This window comes from Cryptococcus depauperatus, chromosome 1, assembly GCF_001720195.1.
Source record: "Cryptococcus depauperatus CBS 7841 chromosome 1, complete sequence".
In the NCBI taxonomy this organism is placed as follows: Eukaryota; Fungi; Basidiomycota; class Tremellomycetes; order Tremellales; family Cryptococcaceae; genus Cryptococcus; species Cryptococcus depauperatus.
The window spans coordinates 2,052,096-2,071,824 of record NC_089468.1 but is presented as its reverse complement, the minus strand read 5'-3'; the positions used below and the strand labels follow the sequence as shown (position 1 = coordinate 2,071,824).

Sequence of the window (19,729 nt, the reverse complement as noted above, 5' to 3'; positions counted from 1 at the left end):
GAAATAAGCAATAATCCAAATCAGGCGCTCGAACCAAAAGGTCATAACAATGCAATCAGAATTACATTATTTATTGGCTATATTCCATGTCATAATACCAAGGCTATAACACCAATCAGCAAAGCTATCTTCAGTCATACTCAATCAAAGCGTAATTGTGCTTGGATGAATTGTATTGAGTGAACAGTCACATAATAGTGCCATGGATGTAACGTATGATTTTGGATCCACTTCGAGGATCCAAGAATCTATTGACAATTATATATAATACAATTAACAAGGACAACATACAAACCTCTTTGTTATCACGCTTATGTTGCGACCCTAGGCTGTACGATAGGTGAGGATAGGACAGCATGCATGTAGGGTCGTAACAGTAACACTGGGATACGACGATGCGGACTGAGGAGGAGATCTTGACACCAGAAAGTCTACCACAGGTTATGTGTTTGAGGTTTACGACGAAGTGGTAGCTTAGAGATCGAGACGACAACCGACGGTCGCACTGCCAACAACAGAAGCTGAATACATGGCATCAGCGGACGCAGCGAGACAAGCTGTATGGTTGAGACTGCTGTTGGGTGACCTCAAGCTGGGCCTAGGTGACGAACCTTTTCCGTTACTGAATGACAATGTAGGTGCTGTCGCGCTGGCAAAGAATCCGGTGAACCATGTCAAGTCAAAGCATATCGACGCGAGACACCATTATATTTGAGAGAAGGTGGAAGACAAAACGATATCGTTGGCTCATGTACCATCAACGGAGAACATAGTGGACCTGTTGACGAAAAGCTTGCCGACTCATGCCTACGAGAAACTGCGTGGATCGCTAGGGATGAGACGGAAATTGGATCAAGGAGAAGTGTTGGAATGAGTGATCCAATTGTGTATAAGAGATGGAGAAGTAGAATCCCAAGTTGAATAGTTGTGATTGATTAATTCCACGTCACAAAGGAGTTATCACTCGCGTTTTACTTGATAACCTTTATTAATTATTTTGTTTTTCTTTCATATACATGCAAATTTATATAACCACAACTCAACAGGATCAAGCACCATCTAGTTCGCAAGAACGTACAACCATCGCCCAGAACACTCTTTCTTCTTACCTCTACGGCGACTGTCGGCTTTGATGAAGTGGTGGAAAGACCTATGGTCCTCACGAAGAGAGAGAAAGAGCAGTTGGACTCAAGAGAAGGAAGTGGCGAACGAGTCGGAACAGGGACAATGACGGACGTTGGCTCCGCCGATAATCCTTCGTCTGCGATCCAAGACAATGGTCCTTTCGTGCAATGGCCAGGCAACGCTTTGGATGTTGGGCCTGAGAGTCCTCCGCTTGTACGTGAGCCACACATTGGTGATGTCAATTTGGTGGACGAAGGTGATGTTCTGCCATCTACAGAAGATATGCAGCAGATGGACATATCTTTTGACGATGAAGGTCTTAACACACTGGAAAGAATTTTTCTGCTTTCTAAATCAGAATATCCTTTTCATCGAGCGTATGTCGCGCGTGTCCTTGGCGATCTGTTGAATGAAGTGGATCCTTGCGAAAGTGTAGAATATGTTTTGCCGTTATTGGGTGGTTTCTCGATGGATGAAGACGAATCAGTCAAAGAAGCGTTTGCCCAGGAATTACATAGAATACTGTGGTATTTCTATTCAACTTGCAAATTGACACTGGAGGAAGTAGAGGGACACGAATACGGCAAGGAGATCCCAAATAACCCGCATCAGAAAGAATCCGAGCAACAGTCACCACAACATTCAAGTCAAAGAGAAGAAAATAGTGAAGATGGTTGGGCCGAAACAAGGGACGGCCTCCAAAGACTAGCATCTTCATCGTCAACTCCAACGTCTGCAACTCCCTCTTCTCTCCGAGCATTTGGACCTCACAAGACCACTACTGTGACCTCTGAAGGCGTCAGTACTATCTTGCAGCCTGTGCTTGTTGAAACTGCAGCCGACTCCAGCCCGTCTCTATCACAGGGACAGCCACGGCTTGATTGGGCAAAAACAGGTTGCTCACATAGCCTTCATCATTCTGTAGATTCCCCAGTTGTGCTCTCAAGCAACATTGATGAACCAAGTAGGTCATCATTGATGTTGGAGGAGACGGCTTATAGCCTGGGCCCAACTATCAAACCTCATTCCGATGATGATGATGATCCAAGTGATGAAAAAGGTCAGGGTATCCCAGTGGACCGACCAACGCTTCAAGTGAACTTCTTTACACCTCTCATCGGCTCACTTCTCCTCAATCAAAACCCCGTTATATCTGAAGCCGTTCGCAATGGGGTTGTTGCTATTCTGGGACGCCTTCGTGATAAGGGAGAGCTTTCATTAGAGCTGTGGGGACAAGCTGCTTTCAAGCCAGAATCTGACGAAGGACGGACCTTCCTCACCCAGACAAGCCTGCATCAGCATCATCTACGCCCATTCATGACCAATGAAAAGTCAATGGTGGAGCATGAGCTTTTACAGGGAATCATTATCGGCATGGGACAACTCTCAACAGATATCCCTGATTACTCTTTTGAAGATTCCGAAGTTGGGGGGGACCCGGAAGCTTTCCAAGCACAGCTGATACAAGAGGCTACTACTGGTCGAGCAATAAGTGTCAATTTGATAGGTCCTATCTGCGAGTTCTATTCTGGAGAAGAAATTGTGAACCATGGTTTTGTGGAAGAAATACTAAGATCAGGAGAAGGAGATGTATCTGTCAGGGCTGAAGCAGCTGTGGCAATGAGCTATATTGCAAAGGTGGTGCCCGTAAAGCAGATCTATAGATTAGTGAGTTATCAGGTTGCTATACAGGTTATGGCTGAGATTCCTATAGCTTCCTCTCTTTGAACAATTCTGTCAAGACGAGAGCGATCACGTCCGGCAATCTGTCTGTGTCGCGGTTCCGGCCTTGTGCAAACGTCTTAAGCCATTATACCGTCATCGTTCTTTTGCAGTTAAGGCTATCGAAACGCTCACAACTTGCTCGGAGGATGTCAAGCTTACGGCGTTGGAAATACTTGGTGAACTTATATACATATTCCATGAGGACCCCAGAGGGCCCCCTCAAGAAGTTCTTGAAGTTTACAAAGAAGACTCTGAGGTGCCCGTGGGACTTATGGACACAGACTGGGATGTCATTACAATGTATAATGTAAGTTTTTTTCTTTGCCGTCGTCTTCTGAATGCGCTAATATGTTTGTAGTTCCCGGGAGTATGCTTAACCTTAGGCTCAGGAAGATGGAATGAGATTCGGGATCTTTTTCATCGTCTCCAATCTCGCGCGGGCGAAAAGGTTCTTTGCACCACGGCTGCCTGTTTGCATGAGCTAGCCAAAATACTTACACCAACTCAAGTAGTTCAGGATCTTTTACCAGTTTACAATGTGCTTCTTGAGGAAACAGAGGAAATACGTGAGCGAGTCTTCGAACATATCGACGTTATCGTTGCCTCCGTACCTCAGAGATGGGGATGGGAGCTGTTTCAAAACTTGGCCAAATCATGGAAAGAGGGAACATTAGGAGGATGGCGAGCGAGAGAGAAGCTTGCGCTGCACATACCAAGCTTCTTGGAGACGTTCAAGGGACGTGATGGGTTAGAAGAGGTACTGGAGATAATGAGGAATGCCCTTCTAGATCCATATGCGGCTGTACGAGACGCCGCTACAAGAGGAGTGAGTTGAAATCAAACTGTTTGGTAACAGTTGATAACCACAGTAGATCCCACGCGCATATGAGAGCATAAATCACGATTCTCGCTGTCCTATTGCCATATTATTCCGCTCAATTCTTCTTGATTTGAGCGTGTCTCCATTTTTCAAACAACGTCTCACTTTTGTGCACTGCTTGCGGGAATTCACGAAACCACCCCCTAACAAAACTGCATTCGAAAAGTTTTTCCTTCCGGTACTTGAACGTCTTGCTACGGATGTTGTTGATGTGCGCCTCGGCCTTGCTCAAATAATTGTTGACCTTTTCATTGTGGGCGCTTATTATGCCGATGTTGATGTAGGTGTTCCAGAGACGATTCGTCAGCTTGCAGGTAAACTAGCTGCGGATGAAGCTGTTGATGTACGAGACACTATTCGAAAGGTGGACCTACATTGTATAGAAAAAGGCAAAGCTGTACTTTACGAGGTTGAACTGCGCGAGATTCCAGATCGAGCAGTCAGACCAGGTGAACCCTCTCCGCCACCTATGAGGAATGGCAGCCCAAATTCCAAAGGCGTATCGCCTGGCGTGCCTCCTTCTGGTACACCTTCATCAATGCGAGCATCTACATCTAGCTCTAGCTCACATCTCGGTTTATCATCTGCTTCGATATCTCGTTCCGTATCCTCAACCTCGTCTTTATCAGCTTCCGAAGAATTGAATGCTAGCCACACAGGTCCTCTTGTACAGATCCGCCGACCCACAAAAGATACAAGAGTGGAGTCTATCTATATGCCCCACGACACCTTTAATACAGCCGAGGAGGCTCCGACCTTAACAGATAGAGAATGGTTTAGAAAAAAAAAGGAAAAAGGGGGAAGATCTTTTTAAAGCAACTCTCAGCCAAGTGACATCCGAGCCGGATAAATTTTAGAACTTTTATGTATAGACGAAGAAACGGGGGCACAACAAAGGTGATTTTTTGGGATGGTTGTTAAGGTTTTCGTCAATCAAATTTGTATCGTTATTGATCAGTTTTTCTTCATTTCTTTATTTTATTTTGTCTCTTCTTCTCCTCTCAAGGTTCAGTTCAAAAACAATTCAATCAAACATGGGATGCGTTAAGCATAGGATGATTGAAATTTTACAATATTCGCATCACAGACATAGTTTAATCCCTTTTGGAATAAATTGAACTTGGATCTTTCGTCAATTGACTGAGAACTGTAGCTATTCTGCCGTATGTAATGGTGACCAAAAGACATATCTGAACGCAATCATAATGCACTGTTTCTAATGGCACGGAAAAGGAAGAGAGTCGTGATAGTGATGAGTCAATCTAGATGTTTTCCCAGTACTATGTTTCAGTGGCGATAGTAGGTTTACAGAGTGCGTCAAACCTCTGGCATGCGTTATATATAAAAATATGATGAACGACAATGTCAACTTGTCGCGATCTATAATTCCAGTTTTTAGGACTTGCCGTGGTTATCAGTAGTCTCAGATATACGCCATACTGCTTTCGTGGAAGGACCATACTGTTTCCTGTAGAACATGACCGGCATCTCTCCTTCTTGCCTATCCGCTGTGTCTACGCTGCCAACAAAATCGTATCCCATTGTGCTGTTGGTTATAGTCTTCATGATAGTCAAGTGGATACAGCGTGCTGAAATCAATGAATGGGTTCCATGAGTGGTCCCTAAGTCCTACCATCAGCTTTGTCGAAAGACAGCATAGATGTATATACAGGGAGTTCCCCTCAACCTCAGTTCTCTACAGTGTCTTTCTCGGACTCTTGCGTTTTTTACTCCATCGATCCACCAGCTCTTTATACCTTCTTCAATTGCTTGCCCAACTTCTGCCTCTGCGTCTATTATAAAGATCCGGTCACTGGAGTAAAAGGCTACGGCAAAGAATACCGGATGAGGGTCTGGTGGGAGAGAAGAACGTAGAAAGGTCAGAGTGTCTTTGCTAGTGTCTATTAGATGTGCCGGCTTCAGCGCTTGTCAAAGTTTCGCCAATAACTTGCCTTTGCAAGATGTTCTGTAGGACGAACACAGATCGTAACCTTCCTTGGCAAACACAGTTAGGAGATTGATAATTATTCTCTTGGATCTGCAGGCAGGGACAGGTCAATACAAAGAACCATAGACATCCAAAATTACTGACGACACCTGCTCTGAATTGCTAGGCACCCAAGCCTCCCCTCTAAGAGTAACCTCCCAAACGCCGCCTTCACATCCTCTCTCCTTGTGTCTTTTCATCAATTCACTTTGATACTCTACCTCTCGTATCTTACCGACTCCTTTTTTCCAAGCTCGATTAACCGCGTCTAGTACGTTTGGCCTTAATCTCAGTGGTAAGGCGATGAAAGACAGAGTAGATATGGACGACAAGGTCATCATGAAGAATGGAAATCGCTGAGATGCCGTTGAAGGAAGAGGACAGTACTGAGGGATGGACGATGCCGACGTACCTGGGGTCGAAGGTGAGCATGATCCATTGTTATGCTCCTTATCAGTGTCGGTATCAAGCGCCAGAGATTCTATAGTGTCTGATCTATCCAACGTTAAGTTTGACAATCGCTTGTGCATTTGTGTCAAAGCTGAGCCATTTGTGGAGTTGCCAGTATGTTCACTACTCATTAGAGATGGGCTGGCAGAATTTTTCTGTATATCTTGGATTTCTGATCCAGAACGAGCAGACAACCTGCGTTGATCTTTGAAGCTAGCTGGTTGAGAGCGTGGGGAGGCGTCTTGTCGAGGAGTACTGGCGTCACTCTCATCTCGTTCAACTTGTAGTTTCTCTGTGCTGGACTGGCTGCGGCGGTGTATTATGTGGGATAAGCTGAGAGGCATAGTCTTGATCATCTTTGTAAAAATAAAAGATGGAAATAAATGTAAATTAGAAAAGATTACGGAAAAGAATTGTGTCCCCTTAAATATCTTTTTGAAGCCGAACCGGTACTTCGGTAGTGTCAAGTGTGCCTTAAAATGCAAAAGTTATAAGTTGTCCTGATCCGATTCATTATTTTTTTTCTGTTTCTGGCGTCAAACATGGGTAAGAGGTGATTATATTGAGATAGGCAAGCGTAGACAATCATACAATGTTCTGTTGGTAGGCCAAATTTAGTGGGTTGGTATAGGATAGATGCTGAAAAGGAACAGGTCAATCTGCCATTGTGGTTGGATATAGGTTTCGTTCGCGGTAGGGTTACTGTTGGTTCGGATTTGATAGGCACATGGTAAAATTAGATAGGACCATTGCTGCTATATCTGTGCAAGATGCGGTGCTGGGCGGTGCTGTATGTCAGAGCGACTGTAGATAATCGAGGACTGATACTTTGACAAGCAATGATTCAAGGAGTTAGCCAACATTGTTAATCACCAGATTAAAATGAGGAACTTGTACTGATGAACCTATGAAGATTAGCTCCCTGCACAGTTGGTGTTGATGCGTAGGTACTGGCCAGTTCAATTGAATAATTTGAGGTACAATGGCAGCAGACCTTATCCTCGACAAAGATGCCTGCATGACTATCTCTTCATCGCAATCCTACTCTCATAGCCCTTTCTCTTCTAAAAACTCCTTTACTTCTTCCACCCAATGGCCCTTGATCTGTATATGTTTATTTGTTGGTCTGACAGTGATTTTTGGAATGGAGGAAAAGGGGTCAATGTGGGATTGTTTGAAAAACTGGTCGAGCTGGTGTTTCAAGACCTACCAATGCATTAGTTTGAACCCAATCGTTATTTGAAACTTCTTACATTGGCGTCACCCTAGAAAGTGTCGGTCAGCCTCGACATTGTTGCTGATTTCTCAGACTCACCTCAACTTTTCTTATAATTGTAGTGACTTGACTTCCATGCCTATACTTGGAGTATACCGGCAATTCCCCAGAAGAACTTCTTGCAATGTAGTACCAGCTTTCTCTTGCTTCGGCCCCAGATTTAGTTTTTACAAAAGTAGTAGTAGGATCTGCTAAAGATTCAAATTCTGAAGAGGATTGTTGTGGCTCAGTGTTCAACGAACGAAAGAATGGGGCAGCGCGAGCAACGGCGGCAGAGGGTCGTAGACAAGCCCTCGGTTTCACAATGCTCTGACGAAGGAACATTTCGAGATATTATGGATATGTTTATATATACGTTATCAAAATTATTACAACTTGTGAAAAAGTATTAAGCAAGATGGGAGACGACCGTGGGAAAACTACTGACAAAAAAACCAAAATATGTCGTAAATAATTACTATTTTGCTCTGCAACTTGTGCAATCAAATAATAGGCGCACAGCGACAACATGGAGATCGATGAGATGGACTCTGTAGATGGCGAGTCTTCTACAACTTCTCAAGCTACAGGTCAGTCCTCTACTGGCAGGCCAGAGGGAGTGAGCAAAAAGGCCATAAAGAGAGCCGCTAGGCAGGTTAGTGTATGCCCGTCTTGTAGTACAAAACAGCAAGGCTCATCTTTAAAAAAGGCGCGAATGGAGGCCGTGAAGCCTCTCAAACGTGCAGCTGAAAAAGAACGCCGTCGCCAGAGGACTGCCCAGCTCGCTGAAGGTTACGCTGCTGGTACGCTTTGTATTGAAGATAAGGAACTTGTCGAGCGAAGAAGGAGAGTTGAAAGAGAACGAAAAGAGGCTAAGAAGAGGATAGATGACGGTGATCAGGAAAATGACTGGCCTGGAGGTGTTGTCATTGATCTCGGATTTGACAGATTGATGACAGATCAAGTGGGTATTGGCCTATGAATGATCTCAAGTTGTACTAATTCTGACCTGTTTAGGAAATAGCGTCAATGTCTCAACAATTGGGTTACCTTTACTCTTCAAATCGTACCGCTCAGACTCCTGTTCGGACAGTCATACACACATCTTTCTCACCTTCTGCATCGCCAAGACTATGGAAGCGTATGAAGACTTTCAATTGGCAAAAATGGAGTAGATGCTATTGGTGGGAAGAGGGGCTAGAGAATCTTAGTCATCAATTAGGAGAATCCTCAAGCGCGGACTCTGTCAAGGCTGGGCTTTCTGAAAGAGTGCTTCCCAATTTACAGGAGAATTATAATGAATCTGAGAGTTTATTGTTTCACCTTACCGGGCCACAATTACCCGCCGATCTGCAATCTAGAAATTTCAAGCTAGTGTATCTGTCAGCAGACGCAGACGAAGAACTGAACACACTGTCCAAAGACGAGATTTACATCATAGGTGGAATTGTGGATAGAAATCGCTATAAAGTCAGTTGATTCTTCCGGATGAGCCGTTTGGCTGACAGTTCGTAGCGCTTGTGTCAAGAAAAAGCCGATACCCTGGGAGTTCGTACTGCAAGATTACCTATAGGATCTTATCTGGCAAATCTCCCTACCCGCAAAGTATTGACAGTCAATCAAGTACGTTGGGAGAGGTTATGTGGTTGTGTATTTAATGATGTTTGAAGGTATTCGACATTCTAGTGCAATATTTGAGCTTGAATGACTGGCAAGCCGCCTTTGAAGCAGTTATACCCATCAGAAAGTATGTGGCAAATTACAGAAAAGCAAAAAAAGACGCAAGACAGCAATCAGAGCAAATGGATGACGCTGCTAAAGATGACGATAGAGATGTTGTTGGGGCTCGAGACGAAGAGGAGGCTACAAATCTGTAGCAATCCTATCTCCAATTTGCATGCATACCTTGCACATTCACCCTCCTTCTCCACCAATATGACATCGCTCAATTGCGCTGTGCATGCGAGTATGCAATAATATGGATGTTACGGACCCATTTGGAAAGTGCCACAATTCAATTTTCCGAGGCTTTTATGCAAGTCGCGAGTTCGAGCCGCATCCTCCCCATTTCTTTTCGTTCCCAATTTCCACTATTTCACATCATATACGAAAGAACCAAAAGACAACATAGCAAAAAGTGCGTATGGGCTAGCGCCATGCCACTACATGAGATACTTGAAGATTGTATTGAGTTCATCGCCGTGGATGGTGTATTAGGTAAGTGAGGACGTACGCGATTTTATATAAGCACAGAAAAGTAAACGCGCTCAAAGTGGAGGTTATTTCTCTCTGTCAATATTCTTGTCATTGATTATAACTCGCTCTTTGTGATTGTACATAGACAACTAGCAAGCAAATGAAAAAAGATGCTGATAGAGTATCTTAATTAGGTTCTGAGCCTTCCTGTCTATACGATCATCTTGTCAAATCAAATCCATCGTTCGACCTTGATTGTTTTGCTTATATATGGAAGCTACTGACTGCCAACCCTTGTATTGAAGTTATCCTCACTACAACCCCTTTTAAACTTTTTGGGCCATTTGAGCGTGGTTCGGATGACCAAACTGTCTGGGATCAAGCTGGAAATACCGATTCCATCGAGATACTCGGTAAGAGTGATGGCGGAACAAATTCCAAAAAGCCAGCCATCTCGACAGACAATTATAAAGATTTGAACAAAAAATGGAGGGGGAGACTTCGTATCAGATGTACTGCCGACGAAATTTATTTTCGGCTGACTGGTTCACATGTGCGAGTACGTATAAGTTCACTCACTTTGTTCTCCTTGTGTTGTAACATCTGCAGCATTCCCGAATCACGGAGGAACCTTTTCACATCTTACAACTAATTGCGATGTCACGAGAACGAGGCATAAGTGTCGTTCAGCTTAACGAATCACTTGGTATTGGGAGTGGCAGACATGCTAAAGTTAAATCTCTCCTCGAACTAGGTCTATGGTACGATTTTGCGATGTAGAAGAGTTTTTGCTTATGGATTCAAAGCGTACAGCTCGATACCACAGCCAACGGCTCTCTGAGCGGTCTTCTTATCCATTACAAGTTTCTACATCTTAGCCCAAAATATCTTTCACTCTGTCGCTTATATCCTGAACTCCAAGATACACTTCCTCCTGACATGGCTGCCTCCCTGCAAAGTCAAGAGGAAACTATGATTGATCCAACCGCAGAAGCAGAATTAACCATTGAGCAGTGGGGCCTTGGATTCAGCCCTCTTACTGAGGAGGATCTGAGCTCGTTGCATGTGTTGAAGGAAAGACTGCTAAAAATTTTGGAGCATCCTAATTTGAAGAATCATCTAATCAAATATAAAGGCCTTCTCTATGCATTAGTAAGTTCCCTTGGATTCTAGGCTGTCAGCACATTGGCTGAAATCTTGTGCAGGGCTGGAAAGTGCTAGCAACGCAGAAACAACATCGACCTGTCCGCCGCATGGTACAGACACTAGTCGATGAGGGTCTATTAGAACGAGTCATAGTTGGAGACGATAAAACTGTCTGTATTCGTCTAACGAAATACAATCAAAATTACAGCCAGCCGTTCTGCCTCGAATATAACACCCGGACAGAGAGCGAAGCATCGCTACTTGATGGTGAATAAACTGATTCTGTCGCTTATGAATAAAAGCTAACACCTGATTTCGATTAGTCTATCTTGAAGGATCACCTTATCAAGCTCCGCCGGGTATTCGCTTGGTTCAAAGTATCGAATATCAGCTTAGTTCCATTGTGGCTATGTATGGAGAGTCTGGAACTTCTAGCAACGTAAGCTGTCGCCTTACAACATAGATTATTGTTTTGAACTGTTGAACAGGAGCTATGGGAAAATCTCAATTTCATGTACAAGAAAGCTTTGGACCTTATGATACAACGTGGGGAAAAACACACTTCTCCAGATCATCTATGGTCTCTTGACATCAAGTGTGTCGGCGATAATGCTGGTCGAGAGCGAAGGCTTCGTATTTTTACAGCTCCAGGCCACTGCAAATATATGCTCCAGATTGGTCAAACAAAAGGTGTGAGGGAAGAGCCGCCTACTTCTGGAGACTTTGGTGCTATCGCACAAGACTCCCTATACCGAAACTTACAGCAATATGAATCACTTGTTCGTTGGCGAGATAGTCCTTATGCCAGAAATAAAGTCAAGGATGTCGAGGCAGAGCGGATAAGAGTGGACGCTTTTAAATATGAAAACAAGGGACAAACTCGTGGCCGACCAAGGAAGTACATTCGGGTGGTCAATGAGAATGGCGAATATAATCGCACCATACTCGGTACGATACCGTCACTTCCAGAGATCCCACCTGTCCTTATATACCACCAAGCATCTGGCCTTGTCGTAGTGCCACCAAGCGATTATACCGGCTATGGTCCGCCCCCAACCGTCAATGACGAGCAGCTCAGTAAAGGGAAGTTACCATCTTGGTATGATCAATACCCACACATGAAAGAACGCGCCAAGCAGCTTCGGGGCAAAGAAAAATTTGACAGGGTTGAACAATGTGAAGATGAAATGAATATCAAAAGTGCCAAGAAGCAAAGAACCATAACGGGATCTTATAGAGAGGAAGAAGAAGATCCATTTCTACAAGAGGGTGGGACATGTTTATTCGGCATTCCTCCTTCCACAAAGGGTGATGAAAGCCAACAAAACGATTTGAGTAGACCTGAAGTCTATCCGTCAAAACCTGCGACAGTTCATCATAATGAAGATATCAATCGCCTCTCAATGCATGTGCCCGATGAAGTCCAGATTAAGATCACTGTATTTCCACAAAAAAGAAGTAGAGGAAGACCCCGTAAAACTCAGAGTCAGGAAAACCCTCAAGCGGTGGGAACAGACATCGTTCCTACCTTGCTTAACGAATATAACGCATTAAACACCTCTCTGCCTAGCCCTGTGAATCAAGCCAGTAAGACTGAGACACCTAGTCTAAAAAGAAAGAGAGGAAGACCATCTAGAACCGACAAGAATGTTCAGGAAAGAATGACAGATGCTGCTGGGCTAGTCGCCAATCGCAATATAAATTCAACAACAGATGACGCCGATGTTATTGATAACATAAGTCATGTTGTCAGTAAAGCCAAATCAGACACTGTCGAGGATTCCGCGACTGTTTCTGCTCAGGTAAATCAAAGTCTTTGTCGTTTGATCTCCCCCCCGGATGGGTTTTCTACAACTCATAGAGACCAAAGAAAAGATCAAGCGCCACCAGTCTCAATTGATCCTAATGATTCCACACATGAAATTGTCTCTCCTGCTGTTGATCAGACAATTTCAAAGAATGGCACGAAGGATGATGGTAGCAAGTCTCTTCGAGACACGCCTCAAAAAGATATTCATAACTTCAATAATGATGACTCTGAGTCCACTGCCGTCAACAGCTCTACTAAGTCGTCATCATTGAACGTAACTCAACACGAATCGAAGATCGTAGACGAAGCATCATTACCATCATCGATAGATGGCATATCTAACACCCCAATACCATTTTCCTTAACTGTGCAAGAGGAAATGATTGGTCGGGGCGCGACACCACTTGTGGAAGTCGTTGGCACATCTGTTATTCCTGAGGAAAAATCTTCATCAAAAAACAGAGGCAAAGGGCAGAATACATCCTCTGGTGCGTTGAACAACAATTCCTGTAATCATTGCTAACACTACTATAGTTAATCGTGGCCGTCTCAATATTGCCAGTATTCGTCGCACTCACGAAGTCGTTCAGTGTATTCGAGATTATGGAGGTATTATCGCAGCCTCGAAACTCTCAATGGAGCACAGGCTTTGGGCTTCAAAATATGCTGGCACGTCTCATCCTCACGCACCTGACGTGCCGTACACCATGGATAGAAGGACTCAGATTCAAGTGATAGGTAGTCTGCTTCGAGAGGGTCGACTTCAAGAAAAGAAGCAACTCCATCCAACTTATTTGGGACGCAATGCCACCATCATATCGTACCATGTACCGGAACTTCGCATGGAACAGATCAATGCATATATGAGGCAAGTTGGCGATGAACTGGATCGTGCGGCCAAACACGACAAGGTTCCAGAAGTAGTGATCAAATTGCCTGAAGCAGAGTTTACCGACTTTGATCGTCCTATTGCCAAGACCAATCAGCGCGACTTTGATCAACCTTTGGATACCGTCAGGCCGTACTCTTCTAGAAGAACTGCACTTTTGGTAGAGCGAGACGTTGTCATCCAGCTTTACGGTTACAAATATAGCCTTTTCGCCCGCTTGCAGCTTTTCCACTGTGCCATCATCTATGCTCTTGCCGCCGCCAGCCCATCGTCTACATCTTCTGAATTTCCGCATATATTCTCTTTTGCTCTATTATTTGAAGAGTTGCGGGTCAAGGAGTGGTACGCGATCATGCCGTACACCACATACAGTGAAGATCTAGAGATATGGCTACAGGAACCAGTAAACCAAGAGATGAAAATCAAGGAAGTGCCTCCAGAATATAAGCCTCCAAAAGGGTTTCGTGGCGCCCTGGCGCGAGAGCGTATAGCAAAATTTCTGGGCATGCTTGTCTCCCTCAAAATTGTCACACCCTTAATTTCCACGACAGAAGAAGAAGCAGAAATAAAGACTGACAAGGGTATGTTCCGACTGACCGATGGCCCACTGGCTTCGTATTATATACTACACAACTTTATTCCCGTATATCATTTTGCCGCAAAATACCCATCACCTCTTCAAGGTGTTGTTCAAGTTCTATCAGAAGAAGAAGCCAAAGCCTATTGGTCAGCAATGAGGGATTTATCATTCAACAAGTCCGCCATTGGTATTGACAAAATAATTGAAAGCCCCTCCAAGTTCCCGTTAACTGCTATATACCCTAACGAGCTTGGAATTGATCCTGTCTTCTATAAAGCATTCCGTACTCGTCAACGATGGTCGGAGAAGCCTCGTCTCGTTAAGCCTCAACGTGACGCTATCAAAAGCAGTATAAACTGGCTCAATGCTACTGTGAGACTTATTACTTTGGAGGAGAAGAAAGAATTTGCATATGAAAACGCACTTTCCATGTCAATCCTCGAGTCAGAACTCGAACGAAATAGACAGCGTGCCCAAGCGAGCATTGCTAGTCGTACGGAAAGACTCCGGGAAAGCGCTATACGAGCTAAAGAGCGACAGGAGCGACTCAACAGATCTATACAAGATAGATTGGTCCAAGAGCAAGCTGCGGTTCGCAAGGCGTGGGAGGGGTGTGTTCAGGCGAGTGCCTCGCGAAAGGGTGTTCCTTATGACTTGGGTCTGCTGGACTTTGTGAGCAAGAAGACAGTGGACAATATCAGGAAGGTTGAGATTGCAGATGGACTTATTGATTATTGGGTCGGTGTCTGGGCAGTGGTCAAGGATATGGGTGAAGAAGAAAGAGATCAACGTTTGGCTCAAGGAAGGATATCTATGAAGCAGAAGGGTAAAGGAGCTGCTCCGCAATTGGCCAAGAAGGTGAGGGAAAAGAAAATGGAGGCTCAACAGAGAGGTGCGGTTGTCTTTAAATCATTTTTACCTGGCTGAAAGTTAGTAGTGGCACCAGAAATTTCAGGAGCTACCACTCAGCGCCGAACTCGCTCCAAACGCAAGTGGACAGCTGAAGACGATGATCTTATGCTTGATAGCGAAGCCATTATTCGTGCTAGATCTCGTACAAACGGTTATAGAGGTCGTGCAGCCATGAGTCAACTCTATCCTGAAATCGGTCCTCAGACCTTCCGCCTAAGAATCAGCAAAATCACTTCAGAGCCGGGCAAATTAGCGTATTTACAGAGACTTGAGGAAGCTTGGTCTGAGATTTGGCACAAGCACAGAGGCACAGAAGAGTTGCCTGATGAGAATATTGATAGTTCTGTTGATTTCAATTTAAAGCTCCATGTCGATTTTTTAAGAGCAACCATTGATAAACGTACCATGTGAGTGTTGTAGACTGTTTATTTGAACCAAGTGCTAATTAATATACCAGCCGACTCCTCGCTGCATCATCATTCCTTGAGTCTGCACAAAGGGCGCCTGATCTGCCCATGGAAATTAATACACTTCAAGAGGGATTTATTATCGATTGTGCCACCAATGTCGATCAACATACCTTTGACAGTGTCACAGATTCTTTAGCAGCAGAAGACATTCGTATCAATCAACTAGCACGGGATTCATTCCTTGATCTGTCAGATGAAAACAACCGGAATGAAGAGATGTCTGGTATTGAGATTGGAAAACTTCACGCGACTTTGAAAGTAAGCAGATGCATACGTATAGACAAAGATTCTAATGACGTTGTATTTGAACAGTTAATAATTGCTACCTCGCCCATGATATACGACGCCCGCTGCGGCCGTCGGCTAATCGAGACATGGGATGAAAGCACTTACGAGAAAGCTATTGCCAGCATGGTAGATAAGGGCGTATTTAAGAAACAACTAGGCGCTACTTCAGCTGCTACAACTGGAGGAAGATTCTACGATTTTACTCCCCAGTAAGTTTTATTAAATATAAATTTTGGAGATTTGCTAAAATCTCTCTAGATGGCAACAGCTTTCCGATGGGCATTTGCCCATTGGTTTTTTCTCAGATGCAAAAGCGCTCATGGAGAAGGTTGACAAAGCCAGGAATGAAGGTTTTGAATGGCCTTTGATTGGACAACCTGGCGAACTCGGTGCATTGATGTCTATGGTATCCAACGATGAGGTACATTGTAACATGTATGTCAAGCATTAATACTAATACCAACTAGGCCGATTTTATCTATAATATTCAAGCTTTTCCATCCATAAGGATACCGCATTACAATACTCGAAAACTCAGTGAGTGTTATCTTCAGTTAGCATCCAACCAGGTTGATGTATATGTAGATGATGATGTGTACGAGTTTGATTTCAAGGTCAAACGTAAAGGGCCCGCGATTGCATTAGCATCAGTATCTCCTCCCTTGCCTAGAAAGTGCAGTCAGCCTACTGTGTGGGACCCTTTTCCTTCAAATACGGATATGTCCATTCGAGGCCAAGAGATATTGTCAAATATTTTTGATGTCATCGTGGCCATGAGTCCTGAAGGAATCACCAAAGAATCTCTTTGTTCCACATGCAAAATCTCCTCCGATACCCTTCACGCTGCCTTGGCGGCATTTGCATTGGAACCAGTCCCTCGTGTCTTTTGGGCTGGCTACGATACAGCCCGCATCGTCTCTCGCGAGTACTGGCCTGCCTGGTCTATAATGACTCGCCCTATGGACTCGAAAGACAACAAGGATTCCTCTCAGCTTACCAATCCACGGCGGTGGGTAGACATCTACGGTGAGCTCAACATGCAAGAATGGATTCGCATAGTCAACGGAGTGGTTAGCTACCTCATGGCAAGACCGGGGGTCAGTCTTGTGAGTCGCTGTCCTTTGGCCGCTGCTGCAAAACGTTTTTACCATGTCCATTTTGAAACTGACGCCGCAACTTTTTGCAGAAAACCTTACGGCAAAAGTTGAACTTGACATTGGATCGTTTGGAGCTGGTGGAAGTTTTACAATATTTGTTGGACAAGGGAGCTGTGATACGCCGTTGGGCCGGACAAGATGACAGGGTGGTCCCTCCAGTAGAAGCACTGGATATGGAAGAGGAGGGAATGGTTGCTTGGTGGCCTGGAGTTTGCGTAATGGATGCTGCAGATGAAGCATGGAGTTGAAATTCATAGGTACTCAAGGATTATGTAGGGTGTTGATGAAAAGTTACTGATTTTCTGAATCTATAAACGAACTCTTATAATCTAATTTTTTTTTTAATATACTTGACAACTTGTAACTTGTATTAGAAAATCGTAATTCTTTATGAATTATCTATTTGACTTTTAATTTCTAACAATCTTCAGCCTTTACTTGATTCCCTTCTATACACATTTGTTATTCATACATATAGGTTCCAGTAATCGTACAAGCTTTTAAAGTGGTCAATTTAAAAAGAATTTTTTCCTTCAAAGTGCATACACAGAATCCCGTATGTTTATTTGGCTGTCACTTCAATTACAAAACCATCTGGCAGAGCTTGTATTCATGGAAGCCACCGCAGCCATCTCTACGTACAAAGAAGACTTCAGCTTCAGGGGCAACCTTTACAATCTATCGATAGGACACACCTTACGCTGTTCAATCGTTTGCTGCTATCCATACAGCGGCAGTAACGAATGGTCTCTTCTACCAGGAAAGTTCAACAAACGCTGACAATAACGGTGGTGGTACGTCGGAAGCCGCCTCTACATCTGTTGGTGCTACGAATAGCAACTCTATGCTATGATATTCAATCTTGCAGATACCAGCTCTTCAATTGTTGGCTCGATAACAATCTGTGTCTTGTACATCCAAAGCAGAAAGAGGCTGAACAAACCTCTAGGCGGCACGGAAGAAGGAGAAAGCGTCATAGACAGCCGTACAATGGAGAGAATTTAGACTGGATCGATTCACCTGTCTATCATCCGATTGATGGCTTGCAGCCAGATTATACATTCAGAGTACTCTGAATGTGGTCTCGAGCCAACCACATTTCCTTCTTGTCCGTCCCCATCTATGCATACCAATCAGCTCGCTGCAATGGTTTAAAGATACTTTACCATTCATTCCGTCAATATACCTAGAGAGTTGTAAAATGAACAGCATTACTAGGTAAAGAGTATAACAGAAAGTGATGACGCCACAAGATTTTACTCCCGATCTACGCCAAGCCAGTTATCGTTGTAATGCTAAAAAAAGTCTGGAAATTTGCATTTTCATTTTGCTTTTATTCGACATTATTTTATCCAAATACTTGAGGATTTTTGCCCCCACTGCAAGCTCAATTATCTAGGACTTATAACTCTATCAATATCTGATCAAGCGAAATGTCGGAAGCTCGATTACGGCGGGTCCAAAAGGAGATTAGAGGTTGGTATCTTGGCTGCATCAACGATTCAGCTCTTTCTGGGTAAACAAAAGCTGATGTGGTTGAGAACAGACTGTGCAAAAGACAAGGATAGCAATATTGCCATTGAGAGTTGGTCCAATCTTTTGTAATACCAATTTGAATCCCTCTAATCCACCGCTAGTGATTGACGAGAACCCGTTTCACCTCATAGGTGCTTTCCCTGGCCCTGTGAGTTTATTTATCACTCTGAAGTGGCTGCCCGTAGGCTGATGAGGTGTCAGCCTGACACGCCGTACGAAGGTGGTTACTACGAGGTCGTACGTGTTATCAACATCTTATGAGCCTCTTACCAATATGTCTCTGCAGGACATTCAAATTCCTGAAGCATATCCATTTCAGCCCGTAAAGATGAAATTTATAACGTAAGTTGAAAGATCTTTGACATGTCGATGTTGCTGATATGCCATTCTAGAAAAGTTTACCGTAAGTCTAGTACAATGGGTCTCAAATTTGCTGATATTGTATTCTAGATCCCAACATTTCTTCTGCTAGCGTGAGTCTGTTTCCTAGTTTTCAACACTCATTGTTAACAGTCTATGTAGGGGGCCATATGTCTAGGTATGTCCAGGTGACACCCGAAACTCGGCCTTTACTTATTTTGGCTTTCAGATATCTTGAAAGATGCTTGGTCACCCGTATGTGGATAGTAGAAACTTTCTCGAGACGACTGTTCTCATCGCTTGAATTAGGTCCTTACGCTTAAATCCACACTTATATCACTCCAATCGCTACTATGCGAGCCCATCCCCAACGATCCTCAAGATGCTCAAGTTGCCAAACACTATCTGACTGACAGGAAATCATTCGAAGAAACTGCCAAGCATTGGGCGCAAGCGTATGCTCAGGCTCCAGCACATAAACAGGAATCTCGTGGAAAGGCCGCGACAGACGCTGAACTGGCGGGTTTGACCGAAGAACATGTGTCTTCGTTCACTGATATGGGATTCTCTAGAAATCAAGTGGTGAGTTTGTGATCGAAAGATCACATCAAATGCTGAGTCATTGAATCAACATGTTGCATAGATTGCAATCCTCAAAAGTAAAAATTACCGGGGCAATAATGTCAATCCAGCAAATTATAACACTGTAAGTTCGAGATGAAGATGCCCGTCGGAATACGCTGAAAATCAAATAGTGCCTTGAGGAACTACTTAAAGAATGAAACAACGTGTTATAGTACTGCGAGGCGGATAGGAGACTGCCATGTTCTTTGCATTAGCCAGGTTATTCATTTATTGCGTCATGCCACCGGAATGCCCTTCATGCCGTCAGTCTGTCATGGCAATGGTATTCTCGATGACTCATGTCCAAGATAGCGTCATCGTTGTTGAGAAGAGTGAATG

General features: G+C 44.0%; 6 protein-coding genes across 6 annotated transcripts; 4 read left to right on the top strand and 2 right to left on the bottom strand.

The window, feature by feature from the left end:
* Window positions 1–1,152: 1,152 nt before the first annotated feature.
* On the top strand, window positions 1,153–4,544 carry L203_100796 (uncharacterized protein; the record flags this gene model as incomplete). Its single annotated transcript, XM_066210250.1, has 4 exons — window positions 1,153–2,793; window positions 2,840–3,157; window positions 3,209–3,676; window positions 3,723–4,544. The coding sequence occupies 4 exons, from the start codon at window positions 1,153–1,155 to the stop codon at window positions 4,542–4,544; spliced, it is 3,249 nt and encodes a 1,082-aa protein (XP_066066347.1).
* A 581-nt stretch (window positions 4,545–5,125) lies between these two features.
* Window positions 5,126–6,523, bottom strand: L203_100795 (uncharacterized protein; the record flags this gene model as incomplete). The annotated part of the gene is made up of 4 exons (XM_066210249.1): window positions 5,126–5,352; window positions 5,401–5,631; window positions 5,683–5,768; window positions 5,823–6,523. 4 exons carry the CDS (start codon window positions 6,521–6,523, stop codon window positions 5,126–5,128), a joined length of 1,245 nt encoding a protein of 414 aa, XP_066066346.1.
* Window positions 6,524–7,214: 691 nt separating this feature from the next.
* On the bottom strand, window positions 7,215–7,767 carry L203_100794 (uncharacterized protein; the record flags this gene model as incomplete). Its single annotated transcript, XM_066210248.1, has 3 exons — window positions 7,215–7,373; window positions 7,421–7,432; window positions 7,483–7,767. 3 exons carry the CDS (start codon window positions 7,765–7,767, stop codon window positions 7,215–7,217), a joined length of 456 nt encoding a protein of 151 aa, XP_066066345.1.
* A 184-nt stretch (window positions 7,768–7,951) lies between these two features.
* Window positions 7,952–9,299, top strand: L203_100793 (uncharacterized protein; the record flags this gene model as incomplete). Its single annotated transcript, XM_066210247.1, has 5 exons — window positions 7,952–8,077; window positions 8,132–8,386; window positions 8,440–8,892; window positions 8,938–9,045; window positions 9,093–9,299. 5 exons carry the CDS (start codon window positions 7,952–7,954, stop codon window positions 9,297–9,299), a joined length of 1,149 nt encoding a protein of 382 aa, XP_066066344.1.
* Window positions 9,300–9,578: 279 nt separating this feature from the next.
* L203_100792 (uncharacterized protein) lies at window positions 9,579–17,118 on the top strand (the record flags this gene model as incomplete). The annotated part of the gene is made up of 15 exons (XM_066210246.1): window positions 9,579–9,639; window positions 9,813–10,177; window positions 10,228–10,379; window positions 10,425–10,770; window positions 10,824–11,031; window positions 11,088–11,203; window positions 11,253–13,062; window positions 13,109–14,935; window positions 14,981–15,362; window positions 15,413–15,683; window positions 15,738–15,922; window positions 15,972–16,134; window positions 16,181–16,250; window positions 16,299–16,819; window positions 16,900–17,118. 15 exons carry the CDS (start codon window positions 9,579–9,581, stop codon window positions 17,116–17,118), a joined length of 6,696 nt encoding a protein of 2,231 aa, XP_066066343.1.
* Window positions 17,119–18,303: 1,185 nt separating this feature from the next.
* On the top strand, window positions 18,304–19,548 carry L203_100791 (uncharacterized protein; the record flags this gene model as incomplete). Its single annotated transcript, XM_066210245.1, has 12 exons — window positions 18,304–18,346; window positions 18,417–18,455; window positions 18,508–18,554; window positions 18,608–18,643; window positions 18,693–18,748; window positions 18,799–18,809; window positions 18,857–18,879; window positions 18,929–18,944; window positions 18,996–19,021; window positions 19,076–19,348; window positions 19,410–19,472; window positions 19,522–19,548. The coding sequence occupies 12 exons, from the start codon at window positions 18,304–18,306 to the stop codon at window positions 19,546–19,548; spliced, it is 660 nt and encodes a 219-aa protein (XP_066066342.1).
* Between the last annotated feature and the right edge of the window lie 181 nt (window positions 19,549–19,729).